At 38.5% G+C, this 15,899-nt stretch overlaps 1 protein-coding gene across 2 annotated transcripts; it reads right to left on the bottom strand.

Moving 5' to 3' along the window:
• Positions 1-249: 249 nt before the first annotated feature.
• SLC30A6 (solute carrier family 30 member 6) lies at positions 250-15,535 on the bottom strand. Of its 2 annotated transcripts, XM_014889860.2 has the most exons (14): positions 15,441-15,535; positions 12,912-12,998; positions 12,213-12,297; positions 11,128-11,170; positions 9,033-9,098; positions 8,553-8,633; positions 7,289-7,324; positions 6,418-6,512; positions 5,835-5,883; positions 3,907-4,026; positions 3,503-3,605; positions 3,118-3,165; positions 2,481-2,549; positions 250-1,456 (listed from the first exon to the last, which is right to left on the bottom strand). In XM_014889860.2, exons 1-14 carry the CDS (start codon positions 15,441-15,443, stop codon positions 959-961), a joined length of 1,383 nt encoding a protein of 460 aa, XP_014745346.1. In that variant the 5' UTR covers positions 15,444-15,535; the 3' UTR covers positions 250-958. The 2 variants fall into 2 exon arrangements, with proteins under 2 accessions (XP_014745346.1, XP_088017473.1); XM_088161347.1 differs by lacking the exons at positions 7,289-7,324; positions 8,553-8,633; positions 9,033-9,098; ... (2 more) ...; positions 12,912-12,998; positions 15,441-15,535 and having other exon boundaries at positions 6,500-6,528.
• Positions 15,536-15,899: the final 364 nt, after the last annotated feature.

Raw genomic sequence — 15,899 nt, 5'->3', positions numbered from 1 at the left:
AAGGTTAAGCACTCCTGCAGTCACTGTGAACTCTCAGCGATCACTGACCTGTACTCTGGATATAAACCAGGAATATAAATAAATTACTTTTCCCCCTGGAACTACCAAAAATACAAAGAGGAAAATACAAAGTCACAATCAAATCACAGCATACTCTCCGTAGTCAAAAATGAAATACTGGCTTCAGAAACAATAGCCATCTGTTCTGTATCCTAAATAGGGTTAATTGTAAAAAAGAGGTGCTTAATCTTAAGTTTTAAGTATTTTATTTCCCAGTATATTGCTAAATAATTTTGCAGTTAAACCAAAAAGTAAGAAATATCAGAGATGAGTATGGAATACTTACAACTAGAAAATGGTTGCTGAACCATCTGAATTTCTATAAAAGCATCAATAAAAATGTAAAAACACAGTCTCACAAAATCAATTACAATCTGAAATGCCAGATGCCACGATGGTGACAGCATGAATATTGACGGATTTTTGCAACCAAAAACTAATTGTGACTTGGCCCAAACATGGCTTAATACAACAATCAAACATGTCTGGAAATTTGGACTTGCATTTCTGCCATTTTCTATTCTCTCAGCTATTCAGCATCCAGTAATTCTCGCTAGAAAAAAAAACGCTACTTGGTGACAATTTTATTCTCTTATGGAGTTGTGCTGCATCTCAATACATTCTTGGATAAATGAAGAAGAGTGAATAAAAAAGATGAGTAGAAATAGAAACCCTATAAAAACTACTTGAAAAGTATTGTAAGTCTGCAAAATATCTGTGGCATTACACAGGCTACTGCTGATGCGAAGGAAAAAACTGCTATTTAACCACTTCATGAATATGAACAATGCACTTGTTCCCAGCCATTTAGAATGATTTGACATTCCAAATGTTTATAAAAATTGGGTAATAAAAGAATTAAGTCAATACCCTTAAGTATAATAAATAATGGTGTTTATTATGGTCGGGGTTGACCACGTGCGTTTGTTCCATATCTGCTTGGGACATTTGCAACACCAGTTCTGAATCCTTGAGCTGCTCCCACTCCTGGAATTCCAAGTCCTTGATTGAGTACACTGCTGTAGGGTGCAGATCCATGATTGAAGCCCAATCCATAGGGCTTTGTCTGAGTGTTTAAAAGGATAACTGGACTCACATTTTTGCCTGGTGTGTTAAAAGCAAATTCTGGTGGTGGGCTGCTGGGCTTAGCTGGAGTGGAGGTAACAGGGTTCAAATTGTCAGCAGCTTTCAAAGATGGCATTGGAATAATGTGATGATCCGAAAGGTTCAGAATATTGTTTGCAATAGGCACAGATGATAAGGTAGGTCTGATCCAGTCATCTTTGAAAATCTGAACAGTCAAGGTAGAGACCAAGGTGTATAATCTGTTAGTGACATGGGCAAGTACCATTTGTTCATTTGCATCTCTCCGAATTCGGACATGGACTGATCCAGCCTAAAAAGTGATAAAAACAAGCTGGCTGTCAATTGTTATTCCAATAAAGATTCCCCACATGCATCCAAGAAGAGGTAAATTATCCAGAAGAGAATTGCACAAAGACATTTTGCAGTGGAAACTACTGACTAAATTAAGAATCTTATTACAGGATATATTCTGATCTTTCCTAATATTTTGCTCTCTTATGAACTTATCAAGATTATCATTCAGGAAAAGTGAGTGTTAAAACCAAACTACACAATACAAAATGTGCTGGCAAGAAAGGCAACAACTGGGGGAGAAAAATGGCTCAAAAGAACAAAGTACAAATTTAGGCGTAAGTGGCAGAAAAGTAAACTGAAAGCTATTTTTACATCAGAAAGAGAGTACTGCTGCCTTTTTTGTTGTTTTAAGAATGGTAGCATACTGGAAAAAATCAGTAAAGAAATATTCTAAGAGTCTTAATTTTCCAGCTGTCACGAAATACCTCCATTAACTTAGGAATAACCAAGTTCTGTGTGATCATTCTGTATCACAAAAAATACCTTTTCATCTCTTTCAGCTTACAGAATTACTGGTACACAATTGTAGTTATTTTGGTCTACCTTCTGCCCTAGAAATGCTGAAAACATATGATTGTACTGTCTACTGTAGACCTTTGGTGCTTGAAGGGTTACAGTTATTTCTCTCTTCCTAAACAATTTACACTAACACATAATTTTGAAAAATGTTTTTCCTATTGTTTGTAATTTTCTTCACTCCAAAATATGAAAGAAATTCCAGTTGCAAAAATGCATGCTTTAAGCCAGCTGCAGTATACATTAATATCATTAACCAACAACAAAGCTTAAAAAATTGTAAAGGACTGGGGAAGAGAAGTTTTACAATAAAGCACAAGGACTGAGTACTTATTTGACTCCATCAAATTTTTTATAATTAATATTTCAGAAGAAATATCTTACTTTATGTAAAGTAAAAAATTAAAGTAGTATCTGACAACTTTTTTTTCAAAGGCTAGAAAGATAATAAAGACATAACTTACCAAAGTGCCAAAACCTAATGTCCAGAAATGCTCATTTCGAACTTCCAACACGCCATCCAAAGTTGAAACCTAATTTTACCCAAACATCCACAAATATGAAAATAAATTATAAGTTTCAAATCCCTTTAGAAGCATACTTTTATACATAATTGAATAACAAATAATTTTCAGTAGTGAAATAAAAGCTCCATACACAGAACAGATGATGTCTGTTAATGTCACTAACGCTTATCTAACACACTTTTCCTACCCTTAAACATCCAAATCCATCAAAAACATTTTAAGGAACGTATTTCAAGTAACTCTTGCTGCCAAATTGCAGTATGTTCTCAACTTGATATGCTGCAATTCAACAGCTGCCAGTACTCCTTTTCCTCCTTCAACTTACATTTGTAAACCACTTTAATAGTAGCTCAAATTTAAATAAAACCAGCCTGCACTACTTAAATAGATTTGTTCCAGATACCTAAATGACACTATTCATCTTGGAAAGCAAGATTGATATTTTCTACATCCAGCTAAAAAAAATATTTAGAAAATAATTTTAGCAACTTCTTGGACTAGTCAGAAAAATTCTTCACATTCCTGAATGCTTATTAGCTGTACACACTGTGCTATGTATTATACACTGACTTACCTCTCTAAGAAGTTTATCTAACTGGCCAATCACATGAGGTGGGGTTGTCTTCAAAAAGAAGAAGAAAAGAAAATACAAGTTATAATAAAGATTAACTGTCCCTGCTCAAGTAAGAGAGCCTTTAAGTCTGGTCTACCCACACAAGAGACCAATGGCATTTTCATTAAATTCTTATGACTTTGTGATGCATATTTGCACAACCTTTAACATTCTTGTAGCATATCACAAATTCCCATGGGAACACTTCCTATTTGCAAGCTTAAAACAGATTTCAAGGGTTTGTTTGTTTTTTGGGGTTTTTTTTTTGTTTTTGTTTTTTTTTTTTAATGAGGCCATTTAACAAAACAAAAACCACAAAATCTGTTGATTTGGGAGACTGCCTTACCTGGAGTAGTACTTTCCCACTGTAGACACTCATGGGATACATGGTACCAAATGTCATCAAAGCAATTGCTATAGCAGAGGCTGTGTCCACAGCAAAATAATTGCTAGGAAGAAAGAGCAAATTTAAAGAAACACTAATATTTACGTTTTTGAAAGGCAGAACAACTTACTTATGATTCTTTTTTCATTCTTCTAAATTATATACATTTACAGAATTTCACACATACTAATCTCATTTGAACTCTCACTCATCTTGGATAATAGACAGATGCATTGACAAGAGTTGCAATGCCATCCATACAAAATGCAGCTCTAGATCAGATCATCCCCTTCATGTAAAAAACCTATTTTCCCACAGACTGGATACAGAAAGAGCTACTGTTTTAAAACAACAACTGCACATACTTGATTTCAATGAGCATATATGTAATGCAAAGAGCCAGAGCTCCAGCAATATCAATCAAGACAAAAGGGTTCATCCGTGGCAGAAAGATGCTACTCAATCCTGGGATGATTCCACAAATACTGCAACAAAACAGAAAAAGCAGTTGTCAGCCAGAGCTTCATCGTTACTTTGAAATTCGAAAACTATACCCATTATTTAGCATTTGACTTCTAACACACCTTGCTGTCACAGCATATGATGAGTACTGTAAAAGTCCCACTAATTCTGCTCAAAGGCTGCTGTCAGCAAAAATTAATCAAGTGTTTTTTTCTGGGAACACATCTTTATGATATAGCTGTATCAGCTGTCTGCAACACAAGTGCTCCATGGGTTCAATATTGGTATTACACAGAGACATTATGTAATGCAACCATTGCATTATTAAAGGCAGTGAGAGATTAGCATATCATCAGTCTTCATCTGCCACCTTGGTGTGCAGGAGTGTCCTAAAGCCAAAGCAAACTAATTCATGGAGTCTGAAAGAAGAAAGAAGACCAGCTAGTTGAATAAGAGGAGACCAAAAAAATGCATGAGGGAATGCTGGGGAAAGTATTTATTTATAGCTATTTCCTGTCAATGGGAGTATGAAGAGAGAAAAGAGTTTCTGTACTTCCCAGTGAATTTAAGTGCATGTCATGTCCTGGAGCATTTCAAGGCAAAGACAACATGAAATGTTTTGTTGCTATGGTTAAAGTCAACTTATGTTTAGACATCATGCCTGCTTCTTTAAGAATTTTAATCAACATAATTATATACAAGTGCAGATATTTTTTAATCAGCATTGCTTCACATAATACATCTGAAATAACCTGTATGTAGTTAAGCCAATATGAAAAAAAAAAAGAATTAGTATGTATACAGCTATCTCAAAACCCAGTAGAAATTACATTACTCTTGATCTGGGACCCTTTCAAGTTATCCCTCAGTGTCTTTCCCCTTAAAACTGTGTTTCTACACTGATAAGAGGAATGCTGTGCTACTGTCTGTGATTGGTATCCACCTTTTTATTTTTTATTTTTTTTTTACAATAAAACTTGGGCAACCTAATTATTAGTCTTCCAAAACTATTTCACAGATTTTGGTTCTGATGATGTAACATCTTATAGCCATACAAAATCAATTCTTCTGTTATCAAGTCAGCATTCTCTGCTTTCCTTAACGGTAAAAAAGATCACAAGATGCAGAAACAGATGGGTTTTGAAGCATACTTAACATGTTTTACAACTTGGTTTAACATTTTGCTTTAGATACTGACAGACAGTTGGAAGAACATGGATGGATTAAAATAAACTTCCCTGACATCTGACAAAACTATTTGCAAACAATCTGCATTCAGATATCCAACATAAGCAAAACAGTTAACAGACAAGATGAATTATAAACACTGCTTATATCCCTGGAGGACACGGACTTTGCAGTTTCCTGCTGGACAGGTGAGGAGTTTCCATAGCTATGGCTGAGTAATCTGTTTCATGTACCACATTTAAACTCAACCATCTGAATCATTTGTCCAGCCCAAAGTAAATAAACATAAATTATTACAAAATATCTCAGTAATGGATGTTGTGAAATGCAGTTCAAGCATGTAAAGGATAATGCTAGTTTTCCTATTCTCATCCAAAGAGAATTACATACAATGTACTGAACACATATATTCCAAAGAAAAGATACCTAGAAAGATGTATTTCTGTAAAATTGATGTATCTGGGAAATATGGGAGACAATGGCTGCTCCAGAGTTCATACAGGAGAGCTACAGTAGGTAAAGCTATTTTAAAAGCTCTAAGACAAGTTTATGCTTCAATGCCTCTCCAAATTGTTATTATACACACAAAACCAACACTGCCTTCCAGAAGCTAATGATTTTGAAAAACAGTATAAAGCTTTACCTTCTACTAAGATCTGCAACATGTTCCTGAAGCCAACTTGTGCTGGCAGCTGCAAAAGAAAGAAGGTAATAAAGTTAGCACAATCTTAAGTACGATTTTGAAGTTACTACATTTTAAAGTACACCTACATTTTATTTTAAGGGAAGAATCCAATATATACACTTGAATGAGTAAATATATCTCAACAGATATCCTGGCACTTGAAAAAAGCCAAAAATCTGTCTTTTCCAGACAGCAAGTACAACATCCATCTCTCATAATAATCTGAAGTGATTAAATACAAATATAATTGCAGGTTATAACCATTATCTTTTATATAATATAGTGTATAATAGATATTTATAACTATGGACAATTTACAAGACAATTAGGACAATTTACAATTGCTGAAATGACTGCAAACCTATTTCACATGAAAAAGGGTAAAAAAAGGTAACAGAGCTTTTAAAAGAACTATTGCATTAACTTATTTTTAATATACACCCACTAGTCACAAAAGTTACCAGACAAGTTATACCTTGATAAAAATATGAATGTTAACATTTTTTTCTCAATTCTTGTTACAGTCTAATTTATCACATACCTTCAGAGACATAAGCAAAAGGCTTATTCTTAATGGAAAGCATTGTAAATAAGTTGAAAAAGAGAGCCACGAAAGTACCAACCAGCAGTCGTCCCCTAGGGAGGGGGAAAAGGGTGTCTTAATTTCCCATCATCACAGAGCATGACATTAAGCTGCAACTACCAAAAACAGTATCAAAATACTTGGCTTGGTTTCCTTCACTGAGGCTGAAAACAAGTAGGATAAACTAGTATAACTCTTAATAACCAGCAGTGGTTTATGACCATAAGGGTTATAGGAGATCACTGAACTTCGTACGTTATCGTTATCACATAATGCTCGTAATGCTGAGTAACAGCTCTTAGCTAACTGCATATATGCACATCCATATGTATTTGCCCTTTGAAGATAAGAAAACATTGTCCCCTCAGCAGCACAGCTAAGAAGCTTAGCTTTCTATGGAATTATGTCATATACACCCTTCTTCTAGAACTTACATCCCATTCCTTTCCCCCATAACACCTTCTTTTCCTTTCCCCATGTTCTTTACAGTCTGAACCCTCTTTGTAAAACTTTCAGTTCCCTGTTGACCACAGCATCCTTCCTCCCCACACACCAGGCCTTCCATGAGGCCACAAGAAACAAAAGGAACTGAACTAGGAAAAGCAGCAATATATAGTTAGATCACTGTTTGAGAGAACACGAGCATTAAATTTCAAGTGTACCTTGAAAAGAATGGTTTGCAGGATACCTTGCACATGGTTTGAAACAAATGCTAAGGCACCAAAAGCAATCTGGTACTGAAAATACTTGCATAACTAATATATGCTAGGTAAGAATTAGAAACATAAAAGGACAATAACGCATTTTACATGTCAAAATAATTTCTTACGTGTGTATCTCAGGCTGTTCCAGAAACCGCTCCGCACTACAAGAATAATTAAAAATTTTAGTTATATTCATACAGTAAAGCCTTGATACCTAAAGCATGTTTTTACAGTTATTAGCATTAGCTGCCATTCATAAATAAAAACTGATAGATACAGTACTGCAAAAAAATGGATTGCTTAAATAAACACAGCAACTTTTATAAGCAATAAAATCATTTAACACTGAATTGAAGCAGATGTGATTTAGATTTCCCAAATATTTCCAAACCGTGCCACATATGTGCTAGTGACCACGAATGCTGCCTACATGATAAAAATATCCTTGTAAATGAATATGCAAAAAAAAATTTCTACTGGCACCACCACCCGTGTTGGTGACCACAACAAACTAAGGCTGAAATTCCTGACTTACAGCCTCACACTAAGCAAGGTCAAATAAAATAGACATTGGATCCTGTGGTGGAGATACAGATCTTTTTTCACCCATCAGTGAGTTAACAAATAAGCTTCAGCTGTAACAGAAAAACCTGCTAAGTTTGTGGAATTTCATAAAATTGATGTTGGAACACTTGGAGGTTTTGACAGAGGGTGATTCATTCCAGTGGACTGTCAGTTCAATACATTAACCATATAGTACAAATACAGCCCTTTAGACAGAAAAGAGAGCACTTGAATAAAAAAAGGGAAGGTACACTGCTGCAGTTTTAAATTCCAGATGTTAACAATAGCATCATCTTTAAAAACTAAAATACTGTTCTCCACTGACCTCCCAAAATACAAATGCTGCCAAGCATAGACGGTACGGCAAATTAATACTTGAGAAAACTTTGAGGGAGTGGAACACTTGATGCTTTAAACATTCAGATCCTTGATATACTATGAAGCTGCTTTGACTTCAAAAAGTAACAGAAGTAAAACCAAAAAAGTTATGTTTGTTAATAAACTTTAAAAGGTCAAGATGCATAAGGAAATGCATTAAATTAATTATGCAACCTTTTGGAAAAAGCATTCTTAAAACCATTAAATCTTTCCCTAGAAACCTTTTTAAGTACATTTATCAATTCCCATCTTTACATCTAAAGCCTACATGTAGTGTACTAAATGTAGGCAAGCAGTAAGGTTTAGCAATATTTTTTTAAATCTTTTAAGTTTTTTCTAAAGTATCTCTCTACATACAGCACTCATGGAATGTATGGGCTTTTGGTTGATCTGGACTATATTATCCTCATATGTTAAAAAATTAAAGAAAACAGAACATAACCCTACCTTTCTTTCAGTATAAAAAGAGCACCAAGCTGTGCCAGAACTGTAGATGCAAATACAGCTAGAACTTCAAACCTTTCAAACCTGAAATTTGAGAATTAAGTTTAGAAACACTGAACACTGAACAATGCATCCAACAAAATCTTTTCTGTGCAAGAACCAGCAGGAAACACCTACTCTTTCCAATTCATTCAACAGCAGACAAATGGGAAGGAAATGGAAGTTTTATGGAATAGGCATTATTTTCAGTTTCTTTTAATACTCCACTCATCAGAAACACTTTAAATTAAGCATTTCTTCATTCTTCTTCCTGTCTGTCCCCTACTCTGCAATTGTTCTTTACAATAAGTCTTGGCCCTCCTCATTTTAGGCTCTTTCACATACAGAGTATTACTGATGGCTGTTTGGGGATCCAAAGCACTGACAATGAGGAAGGTATGAAATGTTGAATTATCAAACACTACACCTTGTTATTGTACTTACCCAAATGAATAGACTGGGCTGGGTTTCTTCATCATTACCCAGTAGCTTATTAGACATGTTACCAAACTGAAAAAAGAGGGAGAAATAGTCTGTGATAAATAACAGCAGCCTTTACAAACCTCATCTACAAATATACACTTGAGCCACCAGAACTCTAACAAACAAATACAGCCACATCTTGCCCTGAACTCAACCTCCATCACTGTCACAGTGATGTTCTAAGTGCTCCTCATGTGCTTTCTGAACTTGCCTAGAAATACTGGAACCTGAGAAAGGCTGTTTAAATGGGAAGGAAGCTGATAAGAAAGATAGAAGAGTGAAAGAAAGAGCAAAGAAATCTCTCCAATAAAGTCATCTTTTAGAGATATACCATGAGTTAGATTTGGTACTCATTCAGAATTAGTCTGAGGCCACACCAAGTGTTGCCTTTCTTTTTCACAGTGTAGTTACTCTATGTATACAGCCAAAACAGATTAACTTTCTTTGGCTGCATTACCTACACGAGCTCTAATCTAACTGGCCAGTCACTGACAGCCACAGGTCTCTCTTGTTATATTCTGTCCAAATTTTTCTCCTACCGACCATCTAGAATTCCAATTATTTTGGAATCTCCACGGTAGTAGTCAGAATGTTTCAAAAATGAGTACGGCTTCCTTTACCTATTTTTCCTCCTTTGAACAATTTTTTCTCTATTGAACAATTTTTTCAACTGGAATCCACATGGATTCAGTGCTATCTGTGCTTTCATGCAGCCCTTTTGTAATTAATAGCAATGTTAAATCAGACTGGACCAAGAACTCATCCCTACAACTGATGAACAATCACATCCTCACAACTTGATTCTCAACTGTGTAGAATAAAAGCACAGGAAGTAACACTGTTCATATACAAAGCCATAAATTCATATTCTCAGTAAGACTTTTTATATAGCCAGGAAAATGACAAAATTAAAAGAAGCAGAAATTGATTTTTGCAGCAGAATTACTGAGCATTGTTCTCCCTCACAGCAAGTCAAAACTCTTGAAAAAGATTGCTGTGAGTTTGAAAAATGTTCTAGTCCAACCCCTAATTAACCTTATATAGGAGTGCCAGGAGTGTTCTACCTTCTTCTAAAACTAAAAGAAAAAAAAAAAATCTATACAAATGGAAACTACAACATCAACAATTCCCCAGTTCCCCCAAAGTGAAAAAGGTATTTTGAGTCAAGACAAGAAAAATTCAGTAGATAGAAAATTCTACGAGAAATACAAGATTCATTAAAGTTAAATCTTAATTCTAATGCAGTCATAGATCAAATTTTTTTATGCCTATCCCAACAAGTCATTTTTGTTTCTGCATGTTTGCTGTTGTTATTTATGAATGTTTTACTATAAGTCAGGTAAGTTATAGTATGTAGTAGACATACATGTGACTCAGAAAACTGATCCATACCTTTTATAAGATAGTGGGATAGCAAGGAAGATAATGTAGGCTAACATTTAAAAAATATATACATTTCATTTCCCAACCACTGCTACCATTCTGTGTCTTAGATAAGAACTGAATATATTTCTGACTATTGATATATTTCAATTATCAATATTACCAAAAGTGTTCAGAACTATCATACTAAAAGTTGTTTTAATATAATTTTGTTAGAAAACAAGAAAAATACTGAAAACATGTAATGAACTTATGTGCAGAATGCTTGGCATCCAGCTTGTGAAATGTTTTTGAAATAGAATTACATGCTTCTTGTTTCCTGATGTTAAAACTGAGTGTTACTTCACAATCAGTGACTATGGCATTAGGAAAATGTTCTGAGAGAACAACCAGACAACAGTTTTGTGCTGTATTGCTTCATGTTGTCACACATCTGCACGGAGAAATCCCTGAGTGAACTGGTCAGTTACTAGTCACTCTCAATATAGCTATGGTGGCTTTTACAACATGTTTATTGTGTGCAATTATATACTCATTTAAGCTATATTTAAACCAGTTACTGTTTCTATACTGATGACTAAGCTACATGTCTTTGAACCTGTAACTAAATTTTAAATGTATAGAAACACACAGAAAAAATTAAGAGTAAGACAAAATGGGAAAAAAAACTCACCTGAAAAGGTCAAAGATTGTCAAATATGTGTAAGCAGTTAAAGCTGTAAAGAAACATAAATATTAAAACTTAATACTTAATTTTCAATGCAAAATGCCTATCCTACTATAAATCCCTTCTGTGCAGCTCTTTTCAATCTTCTATCTACATAAACTGCTGATAGACCAAGTCCCGGTTATTCTAAAGACACCAATATATTTAATGGCATAAGCAGGTTGATTATGGCAATCCTAATTCGACTAAAACACGTAATAAAGCCCAGATACAAAAGGTATCACATTTGTGACTAAGTTGTAACTAGGAATTTAAGTACTGGAAAGTCAGGAGATCTTCCAGAAACACATCACTTACCAAAGTAAAAGATCTTTCTTATGTGCATTACTGCAGTGAAAAGTAGGTTCAACTGAATGCTTTACTTGTTTTGCATCTCTAACCTATCCTGAAAGTGCAAGAAAACCTGCATCAAAATTTAAAAACGCATTCTATTCTCAGTATAGGAGACAGGAAGGACATTGAAGCCCCTATCCAAAAGCAGAAGGCACAGAAACCTGCATTGGGTCTGGCTGATCTGGACTTAATTTCCCCACAGCAGCCCTCAGAGTGCTGTGCTTTGCAGTGGCACCTACAGAGGTGCTGGAAACACTCCAGTATTTTGGTTACTGCTGAACATTCCTTGGAAACAAAGAAGCCTTAAGCCTTTTCCATGCTACAAACATCCTCATTCAACTGCAAGTGAGGGTCTCTGCACGTCACTGGTGCTACTTATACACGGAACAGGTTTGAGGACGAGTAACTCAAAAAGTCTACTACTAGTTTTCAGTCTTAAAGATGAAGAAGCTACTGCAGGACGCAAATGACCAGCAGGACTGAAAAACTGCAAATTTTGACAGTTTCACCCATCCAAACCTGTCTGTGAAAAATGCTTCTAAGCTTAATGTGGCAAATCAAAAGGAAGCACCATCTGAACCTGGTTGTGCAAACCCCTAACTCCCATTAAGTACTGGATTTGGTTTTTTCAGTCAGCTGGAACTTCACAAGCTAAGAAACACATGGTAGTTTGTTGTAGTTACACAAGAGCCACCTACCTATGCTGTTTGTAGAGCTGCACCACATGAGCAGGAAGCCAATACATATTAAATTTATAGCACCAAACAGTAAAATCTTCCAGGACTGTTGATGAGAATAAATACGTATTTTAAACTTTCCAAAATTTGCAAGACGGAAATATAACTATCTGGTCTTAAAAAACAGTATTACAGTACTTGGTCATGCAAACAGAACTGGCTTCTCCTCCCACCCAAAAATTCATCACTCATTTCAGAACAGCAAGCCATTACTCTATTTTAAACTTTGCAGATTATTTTAAAACTCATTTATGAATGCCACCATGCTTAAAATGCCTTTTTGGTCTAAAAAAACCCCAGCCATCTATAACATTTGCATTTTACTACAGCACACAGCATCTGACTTTGGAAGACCAACTTGTGCAACTTTATATTAGTGGGTTCCCTTTTTTGTGCTGAAACTTTGAACCCCAAAGCATCTGAACACATTCAGTTTACAGTTGTACTGAACCCACCAGCTATAATTCTGGAGAACACTAATTCACAGGGACAATGCACAGAAGCAATACAGTTTCAAAGATATATATGTATTCTTTTTAAGCACAGCTAGAAAATTCAAAGAAAAGGTTTCATAACAGACTTAAGTTAGTAGTATATTTTAACTTACTACAGCTAATGTATTTTTATTGTAATTATGAGGTTTTTTTAAGCAATACTTACCCTTCTGTCTGCTGCAACCAACCTAAATTCATGTGTTAACTTTCCAACCAACGATCTCTGTGATTTGCGGAACAGGTGTATTGTCCCCTTTAAAAAAAAAAAAAAAGTTTTATTAAAAACTTTATTAAAACCATAATTTATATTAGCAAAAAGAAAATCTTCATTTATGATCTATTTTCACAATTATATCAAAGACTCAGGTGAATTTTTTGTTAACCAGAAATATCACAAACTTTAAACTCAACAATATTTTGGTAACTATGTCGCATGGTTATTATATTAGAAAATGACAAATGACTTAGAATCAAGCTTCATTTAGACATAATCTATAACTCAGGTTTACTGAAAAAGACACTGAAATATCATTTAAAGAGCGGAACTTAACTTTTGTTTAGATGAAACTACTATAAGACAGTCTGAACACACAAATATTTTTCTTCATCAAAGCACACTTCCCACCCAAAGGCAATGGATTCATTAAACAGGAAAACATTGTTTATAGATCTATAAAGGAGAATCCACCACAGAAGTAAAAACAATACTGATGTTGTGGTGGACACAAGGCCAGCAACAAAACGAGACACACCAACAGTCCTGCCTCTGATTTAACCTAAAGGGGTGCTGCATGGCTCTCCTGCAAGTGTGACAAGGAGCAGATTGCCAGAGAAATTCATCTGCCATGGCACTTGTCTCCCTTTCCTCAGAGGGACCAAACGTCTAGATGGTTGTCCTCCGTTCTGCTCTCCCCACAAAGCAGTAAGCTTTCCACATGAAAAGCCCTTCTGAATTGCAATAGAAATTTGTGGACTTGTAATGGATGGTCTGCCATCTGCAGCAGTTTAGGGCCGGATTAAATAAGGCTTGATTTTAAGCTATCACACCTTAGCTGCCAGTAGAAGGCAAAAAGACATACTAACGGGCTCTTCACCAAAATACATTGAATTAACTTTCAGACATTTTGTCAACACAGCTGCATTTCATATTATCTGAGAAATACAAGTGTGGCATGAATTAAAGCACTACTACAGATTCCAAGTTTAGCTCATCTGTGACAAAACACTGGCACTCTCTTCTTTACTAGCAAATCATTACGTGATTTTTAATTCTTAAGACACATGCAGGATGCCAGAACACCTTGGAAAGCTTTTCTAACAGGCAGTGGACAGCTTGCTTGTGAAAGCTATTGTGTTACAGAATCACAAAGAATCATAGACTAGCCTGAGTTGGAAGAGATCCACAAAAATCATTGAATCCAACTCCTGGCCTGCAGAGGACACCCCAAGAGTCACACCATGTGCCTGAGAGCATTGTCCAAGCTCTTCTTGAGCTCTGTCAGGCTGGTGCTGTGACCACTTCCCTGGGGAGCTGTTCCAGTGCCCAGCCACTCTCTAGGTGAAGAACCTTTCCCTAATATCCAACCTAAACCCACACTGACACAGCTTCAGGTCTTTCCCTCGGGTCCTGTCACTGTCACACAGAGCAGAGATCAGTGCCTGCCCCTCCTCTTCCCCTAACAAGGAAGGCGTAACTGCAGTGAGGTCTGTCCTTATTCTCCTCTTCCCCAGGCTGATCAGACCAAGTGACCTCGGCCGCTCCTTTCATGGCTCCCCCTTCCCCCAGACCCTTCACATCTTCCTATCCCTCCTTGTCGCCTGTGCACCCATTGCTTTCCCACACTGCTGGCGCTGTGTCCATCGCCCAGCCACACCTCCCTGTCCACAGAGGATGCCGTGAATCAGAGCTGGGAATTCTATGCCACAGCATTCCGTGCACCTCGTGCAAACCCACGCAGCCCACCCCTGGAAGCGAGCTGCAGCAGCTCAGCATGTGTTGCACCCCGGCACTGAGGCATCCCTCGATCCTACAGTGCTGCCGAGAGCCCGGTGCTGGCAGGGCGGCTGCCCCACACCTCAGCCCCGAGGCGCTAGAAGAGCCCCACAAGCCGTGCTTGTGCAGCGAGCGGCACGGTCTGCTCCAACAGGTGACAGCACCTGTTATCCGTACCCACGGCACTCCAGCGGTGCTCAGCGTGACAAGGGAACGTTTCGCCGCCCAGATGAACACGCACACGCGGCGGTCGTTCCCAAAAGAACGGGTTTTCGTCTTTGAGAAGCGACCCACAGAGTGACAGCCCGACACCGGGGAGCAAGCGCACTATAACCTGCTTGTCCTGCGGCGAGTCCCAGCTCCCTGGCCGATGTGCCGCTGAAGAACTCCGAGGCTCAGACAGCAGCCCGGCCACCCCGTTCGAGAGGCAACTCGGGCACAGGAGCTCCCCACGGCCCCGGCACCCGCCGGGGGCTGCGCTCGAGAGGCGGGCGGAGAGCCCCGAGCAGGAAACACGGCACGGGCAGCGACGCCCCGCGCTGCCCCGGGCCCCGGGCCCGTTATGGGCCGCGCCAGCCCGGGCGCCCCGCGGCGCCGCCGCCCCGCCGAAGGAACGGGCACTTCCAGCAGCCTCCTCACCCCGTGCTCGGCGCACGACTTTCCTTCCCCGTTCCCTCCTTGCCCCCAGCAGGAGCTACTCACCATATTACTCCCCGCAGCGGAAGAGACGGCGCCATGCGAGGCCGGAAGGGGCGGGAGAGGTTCCCGTCGCCGCGGCAACGAGCGGGCCCGGCGGGACACGTGGCGGAAGCGGCGCCCGCCGGGAGCCGGCGGCGGCTCCGGGCCCGTCCCCACCCCGCGGGATGTGCGGCACAGCGCGCCCTTCCCTCGCTCCTCCCCAGCCGGCGGCAGGCCGGGTTGTAGAGGTCATGGCTGCTGCCTCCCCGCACTTCTGCCCGTATCTGCCCGCGGCCTGCGAGAGGCCAAGGAAAGGGCTCCCACGGGTGGTGAGCATCACAGACTCAGAGTCCAGCCTATGAGCAAAGACCACCATGTCAACCAGGCCATAGCACTGAGTGCCACGTCCAGGCTTTCCTTTAAACACCTCCCGGGATGGTGACTCCACCACTTCCCATTCCAATATTTAACCACCCTTTCTGT

The sequence above is a fragment of the Sturnus vulgaris genome, chromosome 3 (genome assembly GCF_052056855.1).
Source record: "Sturnus vulgaris isolate bStuVul1 chromosome 3, bStuVul1.hap1, whole genome shotgun sequence".
Lineage (NCBI taxonomy): Eukaryota > Metazoa > Chordata > Aves > Passeriformes > Sturnidae > Sturnus > Sturnus vulgaris.
This window is presented reverse-complemented; position numbering and strand designations above follow the sequence as displayed.